The 16,575-nt window shown below is 37.8% G+C and overlaps 2 protein-coding genes across 2 annotated transcripts in view; one reads left to right on the forward strand and one right to left on the reverse strand.

Moving 5' to 3' along the window:
- LOC145303699 (uncharacterized) overlaps positions 1–16,575 on the reverse strand; it is a 35,644-nt gene that overhangs the window by 13,186 nt on the left and 5,883 nt on the right. Inside the window, exon 5 of the mRNA XM_080145304.1 lies at positions 382–518. Coding sequence (XP_080001430.1) covers positions 382–518 — 137 coding nt within the window. The remainder of the gene's footprint in view (positions 1–381; positions 519–16,575) is intronic.
- On the forward strand, positions 7,378–11,098 carry LOC145304357 (uncharacterized). Its single transcript, XM_080146224.1, has 6 exons — positions 7,378–7,480; positions 8,280–8,393; positions 9,183–9,760; positions 9,999–10,055; positions 10,493–10,533; positions 10,916–11,098. Exons 3-6 carry the CDS (start codon positions 9,571–9,573, stop codon positions 11,096–11,098), a joined length of 471 nt encoding a protein of 156 aa, XP_080002350.1. The 5' UTR covers positions 7,378–7,480; positions 8,280–8,393; positions 9,183–9,570.

Below are 16,575 nucleotides of genomic sequence, written 5' to 3' on the forward strand. Positions count from 1 at the left end.
GCCATAGAACATGGCTCACGGCTGCCGAATACCACATATTGTCATCATATAAATTACTATATAAAAATATCAATTAACAGAATAATTTAACAAGTTAAAACATTTGTATCATTAAGTTTTTTTATCCTATTATATAAAGTAGTAAGCTTTTTTTTTGTTTGTAGCGGAAGATCTCGCTAACCGCTGAACCGATATGGTTCGCCTTTACAGTGAGTCTTCTTATAGGCCCTGAGATGGTTTTAAGCTATCTTATTTTTATAAATAAGTCTGGGTATGTTTTAAGGCTATTATTTCTGCTTTCGCTTTCGTATTCTTTAACAGAGTCCCTAGAAGCTCGGGACGCAGCCGCTAGTTAAATATAAACTAATAAAAAAATCTTACTTCATAACATGTATGTTTAAAAGTTGATCTTCATACACTTCAATTCGAGCAGCTGCCCAAATTGTTCGAATTTCATCTATTTCCAAACCTGGGGCCATGTACTTGAAAATGTGTTCTATTTCTTTCTTTAACTCGCCCTTAATGTATATATTATGTATTTTTTCATTTCATATAAAGTTACTGATTTAAACCGCCAGTGTATTATAGTAGGTAGCGCACCTTTTGGAATATGGGGGGGGGGGGGGCGGGGGGTTGTACACTTATAGGAAATGAAATTCAGTACCAAAGTTTGGGAGGGTCGTATGGGCTTGTTTTTAAAGTTATCAACCTAATTCTTTTTGTAGGCTCTCTTATATGACTTGATATACACGGAAAACTTTGAAAATTGAATTTCGGTACTTTCCTTCTAGGGGCTTGTTGAGCAAAAGACCCCCCAAAACACTAAAAATATTAGTTCTGACCTTATTTTTAAAGATATCGACCTGATTTTTTCTTTATAATACTTTTTTAACATACCCGAATCAACGAACCATTACAGATTTCATTTTGGGACTTTCCTTCTAGGGGCTTGTGGAGCAAGAGACCCCCAAAACACAAAAATATGAGTACTGGGCTTATTTTTGAAGATATCGACCTGATTTTTTTATAATACTTTTTTAACTTAACCGAATTAACAAACCAATACAGATTTCATTTTGGGACTTTCATTCTAGGGGCTTGTGGAGCAAGAGACCCCCAAAACACAAAAATATGAGTACTGGGCTTATTTTTGAAGATATCAACCTGCTTTTTTTATATAAAAATAATATTTAAACATAACCGAATGTACGAACCTTTACAGATTTCATTTTGGGACTTTCCTTCTAGGGGCTTGTGGAGCAAGAGACCCCCAAAAATCATAAAAATATGAGTTGTGGGCTTCTCTTTTAAGATATCAACCTTATTTTTTTTATATAATAAAAAAATACTATTTTAACATAACCGAATCTACGAACCGTTACAGATTTTATTTTGGGATTTTCCTTCTACGGGCTTGTGGAGCAAAAGACCCCAAAAACACTAAAAATATGAGTTCCGAGCTTTTTTTTAAAGATATCAACCTGATTTTTTATATAAAAATACTATTTTAACATAACCGAATCTACGAACCATTACAGATTTCATTTTGGGACTTTCCTTCTAGGGGCTTGTGGAGCAAAAGACCCCAAAAATACTAAAAATATGAGTTCTGACCTTATTTTTAAATATATCAACCTGATTTTTTTAGGAACACTTTTTTTAACATAACCGAACTAAGAAACCATTACAGATTTCATTTTGGGACTTTCCTTTTAGAAGCTAGTGGGGCAAAAGACCCCCAAAAAATATTTTTAGAGATATTGAGCTGATTTTTTTCATGAAAACTTTTTTCACATGTTTGAACTAGGTAGCTACTAATAATTTCATTTTGGCACTTTCCTTTTAGGGGAAAGTAGGGTAAAACACCTCCAAAACAAAATAAATTGAGTTCTCAGGTTAACTTAAAAAATAAGCTCATAACTCATATTTTTAGTGTTTTGGGGGTCTTTTGCTCCACAAGCCCTTAGAAGGGAAGTCCCAAAATGAAATCAATAATGGTTTCTTAGTTCGGTTATGTTAAAAAAGTATTATTTTAAAAAGATCAGGTTGATATCTCTAAAAATAAGCTCAGAACTCATATTTTTAGTGGTTTTGGAATCTTTGCTCCACTAGCCCCCCAGAAGGAAAGTCCCAAAATGAAAACTGTAATTTCTTAATTTGGTTATGTTCTGAGTTCTGAGCTTATTTTTTAGGATTACCTGAGAACTCAATTTATTTTGGTTTGGAGGTGTTTTACCCTACTTTCCCCTAAAAGGAAAGTGCCAAAACGAAATTATTAGTGGCTACCTAGTTCAAACATGTGAAAAAAGTTTTCATGAAAAAAAAATCAGCTCAATATCTCTAAAAATATTTTTTGGGGGTCTTTTGCCCCACTAGCTTCTAGAAGGAAAGTCCCAAAATGAAATCTCCTGTGATATAGACAGACTTACATAAGTTAATGATAGAGTAGACTTAATATTCAATTCAAAATGCAAACAGATTTTTAAGTATTTATTATATTGGATTAAATGCAGTTTTTGAGTAAATAAGATTATATATAGATACTTTATTTAGAAATGGTTAAATATATTAATAATTCAAAACTACTGATTATTTAAGCTGGAAAGTTCTGAAGTAGCAGGATGTCTGTCTGTATATCAGGACACCAAGAAACAGGATGACTGTCTGTTTAATTAATACAATGTATTAATTAACTATGCACTTTGAAGGGATAGAATATCTGCCTATGCAAACTAGCTAAGTAGTAGGATGTCTGTAAATAGCTGTATTGGTCTTAATAAAGACTCGAACCCAAACCAGATAATGTTCTGTGTTAGGACTCTCAATATCAACTGACTTAAATATATTTTCTCTTTATTCTTTCTGAGAGCAATTGAAGAGTAATTAAGAGTAACAACTAAAATATGTCTGCAAACTTAAATATATGACATCACAACATAAATATATGACATTTACCCCCTTCTGAAACCATCCAGCTAAGCATGGTTTCACCATCCATCAGGCTGATCCAACAAACTGGGATCAATGTCTTCACTGGGTGAACCTACATCGAAATTAACCCCGGCCTCAAGTCCTTCATCTCCTTCACCCACTGGAGGAGGAGTGTTCAGCGCCCCTCCACCAACCTCAGCCGAGACACCCACTGTTGCCGCCATGACAGTATTACTCGCTGCAGCAGCTACTGGCCCTCCTACAGCAACCATCACAGCATCATTTACAGCTGAGGCAGTATCATTCGCAACAGCCACCTCTGCAGCAACCGCTGACCCATCTGCCGGCATTGCCACCTCCATCTCAACACCACCAGCGACCTGAACACCTCCCGAAACCATCATCACCCCGTTGTTCGCCTCAGCACCGCCAGAAGTCCCAGCCTGTTGCAACTGCCAAAATGCCGCCGCCGGTAAGTCATTGTTTATTCTGCGCCGGATCTCGGACAGCTCGCTAAAAATATTAGACAGGTGCCTTTGCACTTCAGCCTCTTTTTGCGCCATCTCAGAAATAGCCTTTTGAACCTTAGTTCCCTGCCCTGCCAAAACACTTTCCACCTGTTGGCCCACCTGCTGTCCCAACTTGGTTGAACTACTTTCCCAATTATCAGTCATTGCTGTCTGTACACGCTGTACCAGATAAGAAGCCTTTTGCTGTGCAGTAGTAGCCACCATTTGCTGTACCTCCGTATCTACCTTCCTTATACATTCCATTAGATCCTTCTTATGCGTGGCCAACATATCTTTAATCCGTTTATGACCGTCTGTCTGCCAAAGTTTCTGTGCAGTGTTCAAACTTTTGACTGATTCTTTTACAGCCTCACGAATTTTTTCCTCAACCATAGGCTTTAGAGTCACAGCAACAGAATTACTGATTCTACCTATATCTTCATCACTGAGCGGCGCCAAACCATGTCTGTCATTCTTGCGCTCAGCCTTATTTCTCTCGACCTCAGCACGCAAATCTGGTAACTCCCTCTTCTGTTTAGGCCCAAGAGAATCTGCCCCAGCAGGCCGCTTGACCACGCCCCTTCTGGAAGTACCTTCCCCAGCATCATCATAAGCCTTGCTGGCTCCCTTAGTCCTGACCGACCCAGCAGCCTGATTTGGCACAAACTTACCAAACCTGCGCCGTCCCTCACCAGAACTAGTATCTGCCACCTTTTGTTCAGGCTTGTCCGTTGGAGGCTCAGCCCAACTGTCTAGCTCCGAACCACTCTGTTCACTAGGCAGACGATCCCTGGAATCAAGCTCAACCTCAAGGCCCACGTTGCCAACATCGTCTTCGTCATCATACCCAGGCTCATACCTGGGCGATTCTACATCATACTGCCTCCTATCATCTCTTCTATACACAACATGCCGCCGATTAGCTCTACCAGCATCCAGCATCTCAACAGACGGTTCACGCTCCTCCCGCCGACCAGACGCCCGCTGATACCGCCTCTCGTTTCCATCTCCATTTCCTGATAATAATCAATAATTAAATATTAACATTTTAATATTTTAACATTTTTCATATATAAGACGACATTCAAAACGAAATACTTTACACAAATTATATTTATCAGGGATGCCAAATTTTAATTACTGTCTTCCCGAAGGATAACGCGAAAATTTAACGCAGTTACACAGTTTGCCCAAACAACCAACACACAGCAATCCAACAACCACCCCCGCAGCACCCATCACAGCCATAACAAAATGCTGCCAACTATTAGTCAACCAATCAATCGAGGTATTATACAAATGTACAAACCAATCTTCTGTAACCTCTACAACAAAAACATGTGAATTAGCAGCCAATTCCGAAAGTTTAGCCTCTTCCACAGACTCCAACACCTGTCCTTTCTCTCCCTTATCCAACAGATGCTCAAAATTCAACGGTACCTTCAACCAACTATCCTCCAGCCGTTTAGTCTGAACCAGCTGCATTCCTGCCCCCTTGTTGCCTAGATATAATCCAGGTTTAACTCTCACAAATACTGGATTTTTCCTGCACTCGACAACCATCAACAAGGAAACATTTTTAACTAATCTTGTGAACGGCTCTACAGCAACAATTCTACCGTCCATGAACAAAGAAAAATGACCAAGATAACACGGCAAATTCGCTCCTAAAGTCACATTCAACCATCTTTTTTTACACACAGACACAAGTTCCATCTCCCCTAGATGTTGTACCAACAAATTTCCGACTTGTTTGATGTTGGAATGAAACAAATTATTCTCCCAACACCCCTGTTCTGCCTGCAAAATCCTTTCCACCTGATGGTATGACGAAGTTAGCTGTAGTAATAAAGCACCATCCTCCTCCTTTCTACGCATCCAAGGGAAAAAATTCTTTTTAGCTGTTGTAATCCACAAAAATACATCCGGAACGTTGGTATGAAAATAATGCAAATCAGTCAGAAAGTCAGAAAACTCCACTTTTTTCCCCAGTTTCAACCCCAACGAAAACTGTGGGGAAATCGCCAACCAACTTTGGCCACCCTGATTATTAGCATCATCCGCCATATTAGAAAATGTAAACAAAGTTAAATTTACAATTTCAACAGTCCGAAAATAACTAAAATGACGTCTATCTTCCTGTGATTTATTGTGAACTATCACTCGATCAAGCCCAAGCCGCAGATCAGACTCCAGACAATGTGCACCAATGAACTGATCCTCAAGAAAACAACTGTTATCAGGTAACATTGAAATTTGTATATTTTTCAAATAACTTGTAATTTGAACTTCTTGAAAAGTATTAGGCACAAAGGTATTATTTAAATAAATACCATCCCCTCTGCACTGAGGGTCAATTCCATACGTCATCATATCCTCATACAGAATGGTACCATTTATGAAATAAGTCATTGACCGGTCATAAAACGCTACAGGCAACCGTCGTCCATCTATGTCTAACACCCTCTGTTCCTCCATCCTTTTACAATCTTCACTAGAAATTAACTCATCACTACTAACCACAGCTGGTGCCCCTAAATGTATATGGCTATATTTGCCACAATACCAGGTGTGAACCGTTCTGTCGACGTGACATTGTACCGCGGGCAGAAATCTCACTCCTACTTTTTTTAACAGGTGACCACTGATTGTTCCATTAAACTCATGCTGTCCAAACACTGTACATTCTGAAGCCCTCAATTCAGGACCATCGCCAACACACTCCTTTACTAGCACAGGTATCACGTCAGCCCCACAGGATATTAAACACAATCCCCAAATTAAAAAATATTTACCTGATTTGAATTTATTATTATGACCAGACATTATTAGCTGATAACTGTTCACCAGTCCACCCACAAATATCAACTGATTTAGCCTTTCATTGTAGAACAACTCTCCACCTACTAGCTTTGTCAGCACATATTTGTTATTAAAATAATCAAATATCAATTCATGAACTCTTATTATAATATATTTTTATAATATATATATTTCTTTTAAAAATAATTATTATCAGCTCTCCATTCCCTACTTTTTCCGTCCTCGAGTTCCTATCTGAACATGTACCACAGGACCCCCTACCTGAGATCTTAACCTCCTCCCAGTGTCCCATAAATATTTCGCCACCCGTGATCCACTTTTCTTAATTGTTACTAATCTTTCAGGTGAAGATTGCGGCGGCGCCATAGTCACAAACGACTGTTCAGATGGAAGCTCAACATCGTCAAAATTACCCTCAACTACAGGAGCAGGCACCACAGATTCATCTGTCACTCCCACCTCTACTCCTTCACTTACAGGTATATTTTCTCTATTAATATTCCACTCATTTCCATCCCCTGAAACTCTGTCATTATCAACCGCAACCTCACTCTCCTTCTCCTGGATTTCGTCACTCTGTCTTTCCTCTGCCAATTCAAAACCATCATTTTCAGATGACAAATACACAACATCTTCACTCTCTCTCTCCTCTACAGTTTCCCTCTCTACAGGCATATTATCCACCTCCAAAAATATCTCATCGGAAGGGCAAATTTCAGGTAAAGGAAAAACGTTAAAATTAACCTCCTCTCCTAAAACTTCCGTCCGAGCATGAATTTTTCGAATTTTATCTCTAGCCACAACCTGATTTTTCTTGATAGGATTATTCCCAAAAGGTGCCAATTCATACAATGCATCCGAAAATTTCTTAACTACAATAAAAGGCCCCCCATAAAAAGACTGTAATTTCTTGGACACGTCAGTCTTCACAATATTAAAGAAAGCATAACAAACATCTGTCACCCTCAATGCTTCCTTCTGTACTCTGTGTTTATTTTGAACCTCTAAATATAACTTGGATTTTGTAGAAATTCTCTTGATTACATCCTCCATATTTTTCAGAAATTCCAAATACGACCGCGAGGATGAAGATTCAACAGACGGAACTGGTGATAGAAAATCGAGGGGAATACGTGGCTGACGACCGAAAACCAGAAAAAATGGAGAATAGCCAGTTCTAGAACTCTTGGAGCAGTTAATCACTAACGTAGCCAAAGGTAATTTTTTAGCCCAGTCCTTAGTTCCATGATTTTCATCTACTTTCAAAGCAGCATACAAACTCTGATTTTGCCTCTCTACAGGATTCGAATTTGGATTCTTGGGAGGAACTAGAACAGTATCCACCCCCAATCCTTTCATCACCCCTTTAAACACACTGCTTGTAAAATTTGTACCTCTATCCGATCTCAAAGCCCTAAATAAACCATAGGTAGGTACAAAATTTTCCAATATAGCCTTTACAGTTGTTTCAGTTTTAGCATCAACCAACGGACATGTAAAAACATATCTAGAAAATAAACAAACCATGATTAAGACAAATTTAACCGTCTGTCCCTGATGATAACATGGAGTCCAAGGACCAACTAGGTCTACTGACATATTAGCAAAAACTTCACTACTTTGAACAGAATGAGTTATAGGAGAAACATGTTTAGGATTACTTCCAGCCTTTTTCAAACATGTAATACAACTTCGCATTCTTGAATCCACAACGTTGTTCACGCCAGGCATAAAAAATCTCTCATTTATTTTACGTATTGTCTCCTGCACACCTCTATGTCCAGAACCATATCCACCATGAGCTGAATCAAATATATCATTGTATAAGGAAAGAGGCACTACAGGCCTCTCGACAAAACCCCCTTCGGCCAAAGGCTGTCTGAAAATTACAACCCCCTCTAGCACATACATATGGCCAATAAGATTGTACAATAGTTCTTTTCTGCCCGATAACTCCGCCCTCTCATAAGAAGACAACTGTCTCCTTTCCAATATCCATAATCTTATTTCATTTAGAATCTCGTCCTGCTGAAGACTACGTTGCCAGACAAACTCAACATCCACCTCATCCTCTGCAGAATGTACCTGCATAATGGAATAGATTTGATCCAGAAATGGTGAATCATCCAGGTAAGGATCCAAAATTTTATTATCTGTCTCTCTACACTCCTGACAATCCTTCAGTCGATGTTCCTTACAATCTAACTCAGTTCTCGACAAATAATCTACGTTCACATGCTTAGTCCCCTGTCGATGGATAACTGTAAAGTCAAAACTTTGCAAGAAAGTTATCCATCGATAGGTGACACCGTTTATTGATCCTTTAGCCCAACGTTTATAATGCACTAGTGAAATACTGTCTGTCCGAACCAAAAATTCACGAAACCTACAAAAGTGTAAAAAATTCTTTAATGCATATACTAATGCACCTAATTCTCCTTTATAAGAAGGATAATTTTGTTCCGCAGCATTACACTTTTTACTACAAACACCGAACACTCTCTCTACACCATCCTGTTCTTGCGAAATAATCCCTGCAAAATACTGAGAACTATAATCTACGTCCACGATAAAAAGATTAGGATTATCCCATTGAGGATAGCCTTTACACATCTCAGTCTTGAACATTTCCATAAATTCAGTCCATGCTCTATTCAATTCTTCTGTCCACTTTATTATAGTGTCATTCCTATGACTATCCAACATGCACGACCTCTTGGCATAATCAGCAAAATATCCTCTGTAATAATTGGTAAATCCCAAAAACTTCTGTAACTCCTTCCCTGTTCTAGGCTTGCCCCAATCCTTAATCCGTTCCAAATATGCAGGATTCATTTTCAATCCATCGGCACTAATAATATGCCCCAAATAATGGCATTCTCTAGTCAATAAATCACACGTATCTAAATTCAATTTCAGGTTGACCTGCCTAAGAACTTGAAACAGTGCCTGCAGATGCTCTACATGTTCCTCTGGACTTGATGAAAACACGATCAGATCGTCCAAGTAACTGATACAGAATCCATACATTCCTGGCAGGATAGACAGCACTTCATCCATCAGAGCACAGAACAGGCTGGGTGCATTACACAACCCAAATGGCAACCTGTTAAACAAATACATCCTGTTTGCTGCACTAAAAGCTGTCAACAGTTTAGAGTCTTCATCCATAGTCATCGAATGGTAGGCAGCTGTCAAATCAAGAGTACTGAACACCTTGCCAGAACCCAGCTTCGTCAGATTGTCAGAAATCAGTGGCAGCGGCCACGCCACCCGCTTAGTCACGTTGTTCAAATTGCGGAAATCGATGACAAACCTCAACTTCGCCTCTGCTCTAGGTGCAGCCTTCTTTTTCACAGCAAAAATAGGACTAGACCAATCCGAGAAACCCTCTTCAATAATGCCGGCGTCCAGCCATTTGGTCAACTGTTCTTTCAACTTAGCATCGTACTCTGGATTCAACGGAATATTTCTGGCCTTCACAGGTTTAGCTCCAGGTAACAATTCTATATTATATGTCATTAATCGACAATCACCAATATCTGAATCATTCATTGAAAAGATATCAAAATTTTCCAAACAAATTTTAATAATCCTAGGTTTCAATTCTGGATTTTCTTTAATCATCTGGTTTTCATCTAACTTCAATTTTGAATAATAAACTGTACCCGTTCATGCATTTTTTGCCCCGACAACTTTTCTGGCTTATCCAACTCATTAATTGTTTTATTACAGGTGACATCTTGATTATCCATGACGAAACAATGCCCCATCTTCACATTTCTCAGCAAGGTAATAGGTTTTATTGACGCATTAACTACATTAACCACGCAGGACCCATCTTTCCGTGGCTGATACACTCCCTCAATAATCATAATCCCATTGCCACTTGTCATCTTAGAAGAATTAGGGGACACATACCAAAACCCATCAGTCTTTAATCCAGCCACATGCACAACAGCTGTAGATCCTCCAGGATAAAAATTAGTTTTGTCCAGCAACTTCACATTATACTTCGTTGAATATAACTCTCCAAACCCACCCCCCTCCTTTATCCCTGGCAAGGTAGGTTTAGATGGAATTTCAGAATTCATTCGTCCGGACAAAATAGGAATTTTCTGTATCTCCGCCACCACCTGTTTCTGTAAACAGGAATTAATAGGAACAGATTCCCCACAAAATTCAAACTTATCCTCATCCAAACAAATATTAATTTTATTCTTTTTCAGGAAATCAGATCCAAGATTCACCAACCTACTCGTCACCTCAGGTACATAGAATATCTCAGTAAACACAGCTTGAGTTCCAGCAAATCTAAATTTCAACTCGACATATCCAATAATATTAACTTTCTTTAAATCTACTGAATACGCTGATAATTTAGCAGGACAAAACTCAATTCCATGTTTATCAAGAATTTCTCTAGATATTAAAGAATTAAAATTATTTCCTGTATCAATAATTCCTAACTCCTTCACCGTAATATCAGCCCCTGGCACAAAGAAATCTAAATCTGCACAAATAGGCATTTTCGTTATCTTCAAAAACTTCACAATCTCTTGAAAACACTAGTCATTTCTATCCATAATTAAAATCTCAATGCAGGATTACAAATAATTAATATATCCATGTTAATTAATTTTAAATTTTAGATATACATCATTCCACTACACAGCAGTCAGCCCTCCATCCGTCACCAGCCGCCAACATACTGTTCGATTTATGAAATCCTGTACATCTTCCAGACTACCAGCATCATACAGCTATACACCAAGTCTTTTCTCATACAAGTAAGTACCTCTCAAAGTTTTAACATTTACTTCAACTTTGCATAGGTACCTATCAAAATATAATATATAGTAAATATATATATATAAATATATATATATATTGTTTTCATGAACACTATCACACCTTGACTGAAGAATAAGCAAGACAGTAATACTTTATAAAGTTGAGAGCAATTATCTGAATACAAAACAGCAAAATTAGCTAATTACACATAGCAAACCCAGGAAAAAAAATCAACTACAGTACTATAACCTATATAATGAATACGAATAAAAAAACGATCTATAAATTTCATCCCAAAATGAAATTTATATATCGAATCAATCATATCCATTACATAGGATATTGCTGAAAATTGTTCCTAGCTATGTCAGCAATCATAGCCTCATACTGTTTCTCATCTCTGCTCTTTTCAGATTCCACAACAGGCCCCACCTGATTGACTGTCTTCTTCAGAAACTGCTCAGGTATTACCCTATTATTAGGCACTCCAGAACCTTCTTTCTTTTCGCTACCCGCTGAGAAAAACCTAGCTTTGGTCTTTCCTATGCGAGAATCAGGAGCTGGCGGCTTACCGTCTCTCTTCTGCCAGCAACTAGCCACTACATGACCTTTTTTCCCACAATACCAACAAATCATAGTTTTAGCCTTCGAATTCAGAGCCCCAATCACGTTCTCAACCTGATCCCAAGGATTATCATCATCCCCTTCAATCCACGCATTATTATCGCCAATCTCAGTCCTGCCCTCCAAATCAGATACATGCACTTCACTAATTACAGGCCTAGCTTTTACCTCCCTAGAATCCTCTAGCTTCAACCCTTCCATAGCCTGAGAATAACAGGACGTTACATTTTCAGGTGAAACGTGTCCAGAACGGGCCCAACTTAAGTAATGCTGACCTCTGCGAATCAAATAAGTCAAGAAAGCACTGTAATCTTCCAGGTAATGCATAGATTCAATGAAATTAGCCATATCTCTAGCTAAATCAGAAAACAGCAAATTCTTAGCCACATTATTGTAGAAATCACGCCAAGATTGTCTAGAAATTTGACCAGAATGCATAAGCCTAAACAGCCGTAACTTAGCATTGAAAAACACATCCACATTCTGACCACTCTTTTGTTTCAGGGCGTAGAAGAATTCAGTAGCTGACTCTGTATCTGCAAAGGGTATCACCAACCTTCTTATCAACAGGTAATAACCTAAAGCACTTAGGGAAGCATTAGCCTCCGGCGTAATAAGCCTCCCCATCTTCTTCCCTTTGCACTCAAAAATCCTATTGTACAAGACGTCCTTGAAAAGCATAGGATCCTCCAACTTTGCAAACCGAGCAACCCTCCATAAGGATAAGAAATAATCCTCAAAATCAATGTTTCCATCCCAAAATGGAGCATCCCGCACAAAATCACTATCCCACTTGACTCCTCTTACAAGACAAAATTCCTTAAACTGCTCCTCTACAGTCTGTTGCCTTACACTACCGCCGGCCACCTTTTTATAGGCCTTAAGCACTTCAGCCCTTTCCTCAATTAAAGGAAATATATCCAACAATTGATTCTCATATTCGGTCAGACAACTCTCACGAACATTCATCCAATTTCCATTCCCAACCGGACCCAAAAACTCAATCTGCGAAAACTTCAAATGTCCAGGAGCACTTTTCACCCTTTTAGCCTCAAAATTTGTAGAATCCAATTTAGCCTCCACACTCAAACGATTAATGAAAGATGTATTAAACGAATCATCTCCCATCGATTTGACTGCAGATACACTAGCCCCCATACTTGTCTCATACAAAAAACCGCTAATATCCCCATCCGCTGGCAATTGCGCCACCTTTTTCTTAATAGTAGCCAAATCAACATCATAACCTAACTTCTTATGCTCATCAGAATTCTTGAACTCCTTCACCTTATTCTCCAGCTGTTTATTCGCCGCCGTTAGCTTATCCACCTGACCTTTAACAGTCGTATGCTCCTTTAACATTGCCCTAACATATTTTTTTATGCTTTCAGGCACAACGTCATTCTCCACCTCACCCAACGCCGACTCTACATTCGCATTGGCACCTGCACCAACATCCTCAGCCACAGCATCATCCTCCTCCCAATTTTCGGGAGTTCCATCATCATCCTGACTGTCAGTCTCCCGAGGACGCTTAGGCGGCCGTCCACGCTTGCCCTCATTTTTACCCCGCTCTCCTTTTTCTCCATCAGCCATATCCGAGCACTAGAACTAGATTCGCCGTGAAATTTAGATCAGAAGAGTTAAAAAGTGAAATTCCACAGAAACCTAAAATATAAGTCAAGTTAGAAATATAAAAAATAAAACAAAACTGTGAAAAATCCGAGATAAAAAAATCTCAAAAAGTGATTGAATTCAAATTAAACACCACTTCCCCCACCCTTAACTCAGTAGCAGGCCTAAATAACACGTAGCACAATAAGACTGCGCCAAATGTGATATAGACAGACTTACATAAGTTAATGATAGAGTAGACTTAATATTCAATTCAAAATGCAAACAGATTTTTAAGTATTTATTATATTGGATTAAATGCAGTTTTTGAGTAAATAAGATTATATATAGATACTTTATTTAGAAATGGTTAAATATATTAATAATTCAAAACTACTGATTATTTAAGCTGGAAAGTTCTGAAGTAGCAGGATGTCTGTCTGTATATCAGGACACCAAGAAACAGGATGACTGTCTGTTTAATTAATACAATGTATTAATTAACTATGCACTTTGAAGGGATAGAATATCTGCCTATGCAAACTAGCTAAGTAGTAGGATGTCTGTAAATAGCTGTATTGGTCTTAATAAAGACTCGAACCCAAACCAGATAATGTTCTGTGTTAGGACTCTCAATATCAACTGACTTAAATATATTTTCTCTTTATTCTTTCTGAGAGCAATTGAAGAGTAATTAAGAGTAACAACTAAAATATGTCTGCAAACTTAAATATATGACATCACAACATAAATATATGACACTCCTGTAATGGTTTCTTAGTTCGGTTATGTTAAAAAAAAGTGTTCCTAAAAAATCAGGTTGATACATTTAAAAATAAGGTCAGAACTCATATTTTTAGTGTTTTTGGGGTCTTTTGCTCCACAAGCCACTAGAAGGAAAGTCCCAAAATGAAATCTGTAATGGTTCGTAGATTTGGTTATGTTAAAATAATATTTTTATATAAAAAATCTGGTTGATATCTTTAAAAATAAGCTCAGAACTCATATTTATAGTGTTTTTGGGGTCTTTTGCTCCACAAGCCCGTAGAAGGAAAGTCTCAAAATGAAATCTGTAATGGTTCGTAGATTTGGTTATGTTAAAATAATATTTTTATATAAAAAATCAGGTTGATATCTTAAAAAAGAAGCCCACAACTTATATTTTTATGATTTTTGGGGGTCTCTTGCTCCACAAGCCCCTAGAAGGAAAGTCCCAAAATGAAATCTGTAATGGTTCGTAGATTCGGGTATGTTAAAATATTATTTTTATATAAAAAAAAGCAGGTTGATATCTTCAAAAAAAGCCCACCCAGTACTCATATTTTTGTGTTTTTGGGGTCTCTTGCTCCACAAGCCCCTAGAAGGAAAGTCCCAAAATGAAATCTGCAATGGTTCGTTAATTCAGTTATGTTAAAAAAGTATTATTAAAAAAATCAGGTTGATATCTTCAAAAATAAGCCCAATACTCATATTTTTGTGTTTTTTGGGTCTCTTGTTCCACAAGCCTCTAGAAGGAAAGTCCCAAAATGAAATCTGTAATGGTTCGTTGATTCGGGTATGTTAAAAAGTATTATAAAGAAAAAATCAGGTCGATATCTTTAAAAATAGGGTCAGAACTCATATTTTTAGTGTTTTGGGGGTCTTTTGCTCCACAAGCCCCTAGAAGGAAAGTACCGAAATTCAATTTTCAAAGTTTTCCGTGTATATCAAGTCTTGTAAGAGAGCCTACAAAAAGAATTAGGTTGATAACTTTAAAAACAAGCCCATCCGACCCTCCCAAACTTTGGTACTGAATTTCATTTCCTATAAGTGTACAAATTGTTTCTGAAATCAGTGCCAGATCATCAGCAAAGTCCAGATCTTCTAGGTGTCCTAGTATGCCCAGCTGGAGACCACGTTTTTTGTCCTCTGTGGTTTTCTTCATCACCCAGTCAATGACCAATATAAATAGAATAGGTGATAAAATGCATCCCTGTCTAACTCCAGTGCTTATTTTAAAGAAATCAGGTGTCTTATTGTTTCCAACTGAAACACAGGCTTGGAAGTTGTCATAAAATTTAGTTATCATAATTATCATCTTTTCAGGTATACCATAACTTCTTAGTATTTTCCAGAGTGTTTGTCTGTGTATGGAGTCAAAGGCCTTAGAGAAATCAACAAAATTTACATGGAGTGGCTTGTTAAATTCAACACATTGTTCAATAACTGTCCTAAGGGTGAAAATTTGGTCAACACAGCCTCTTCCAGCACGGAACCCAGCTTGTTCTTCTCTTAGTTTATTGTCGATTTTCTCATCAATTCTGTTTAAAATAACTTTACATAGGACCTTGCTTGGGATAGAAAGCAGCATAATTCCTCTCCAATTATCACAATTGTTCAAATCTCCCTTCTTAGGTAGTTTTATGATTATACCTTTAGACCAGTCAGTTGGTATCTTTTCTTGTCTCCAAATTTTATCAAAGAGATCAGTCAGAGTCCTAGCAGAAAGATCTATGTCTGCCTTAAGCATTTCAGCAGTTATCAAGTCAGGTCCAGGTGCTTTGTCGTTCTTTAGACTATGTATAGCAGCTTTAACTTCTTGAATAGTTGGTGGTCTTGTGTCTATGTCTATTTCATGTCCTGGTTCTGGTTCAGCAGTAATTTCAGGTTCAGGTCTGTTCAACACTTCTTCAAAATGCGATTTCCACCTTTCAGCAACTTCTTTTTCTGTAGTGAGTAATTTACCATCTTTAGCCTTGATAGTTTCACCACTCTTTTTGTTATATTTGCCACTTAATTGCTTGGTTATGTTGTATACTGTTTTCATGTTACCGAAGTCAGCTGCTCTCTGGGCCTTTTCAGCCAGATTGTCAATGTAATCTCTCTTGTCTTTCCTTGTGCGCTTTTTGACTTCTTTGTCTTTAGCAGTATATTCAGCTCTTAAATTGCCCATGTCAGCCAAATGTTGAGCATTATGAATTTTGTTTTTAAGATTCTTTCTCTCTTCTATTTTGTTCCATGTTTCTTCAGAGATCCAGTCCTTTTTCTCTGGTTTCTTGTGTCCTAGGATTTCCTTAGCAGTAGATTGAAAGTTTTCTTTAATTGAAGTCCAAGTGATCTCAGTCTCGTCATTTAGGTCCTCTAAGACTTGAAATCTATTTCTGAGTTTTAAGACAAATTCATTCTTTATCACTGGGTCCTTTAATCTTGAAGAATCATATTGTCTGCCAATCTCACTCTTTTTATCATGGCCAGTACGCTTCAGCTTTAATTTAATCTTACTGACAACTAGTTCATGGTC

Source organism: Acartia tonsa, chromosome 13 (genome assembly GCF_053477335.1).
Source record: "Acartia tonsa isolate MP-2025a chromosome 13, ASM5347733v1, whole genome shotgun sequence".
In the NCBI taxonomy this organism is placed as follows: Eukaryota; Metazoa; Arthropoda; class Copepoda; order Calanoida; family Acartiidae; genus Acartia; species Acartia tonsa.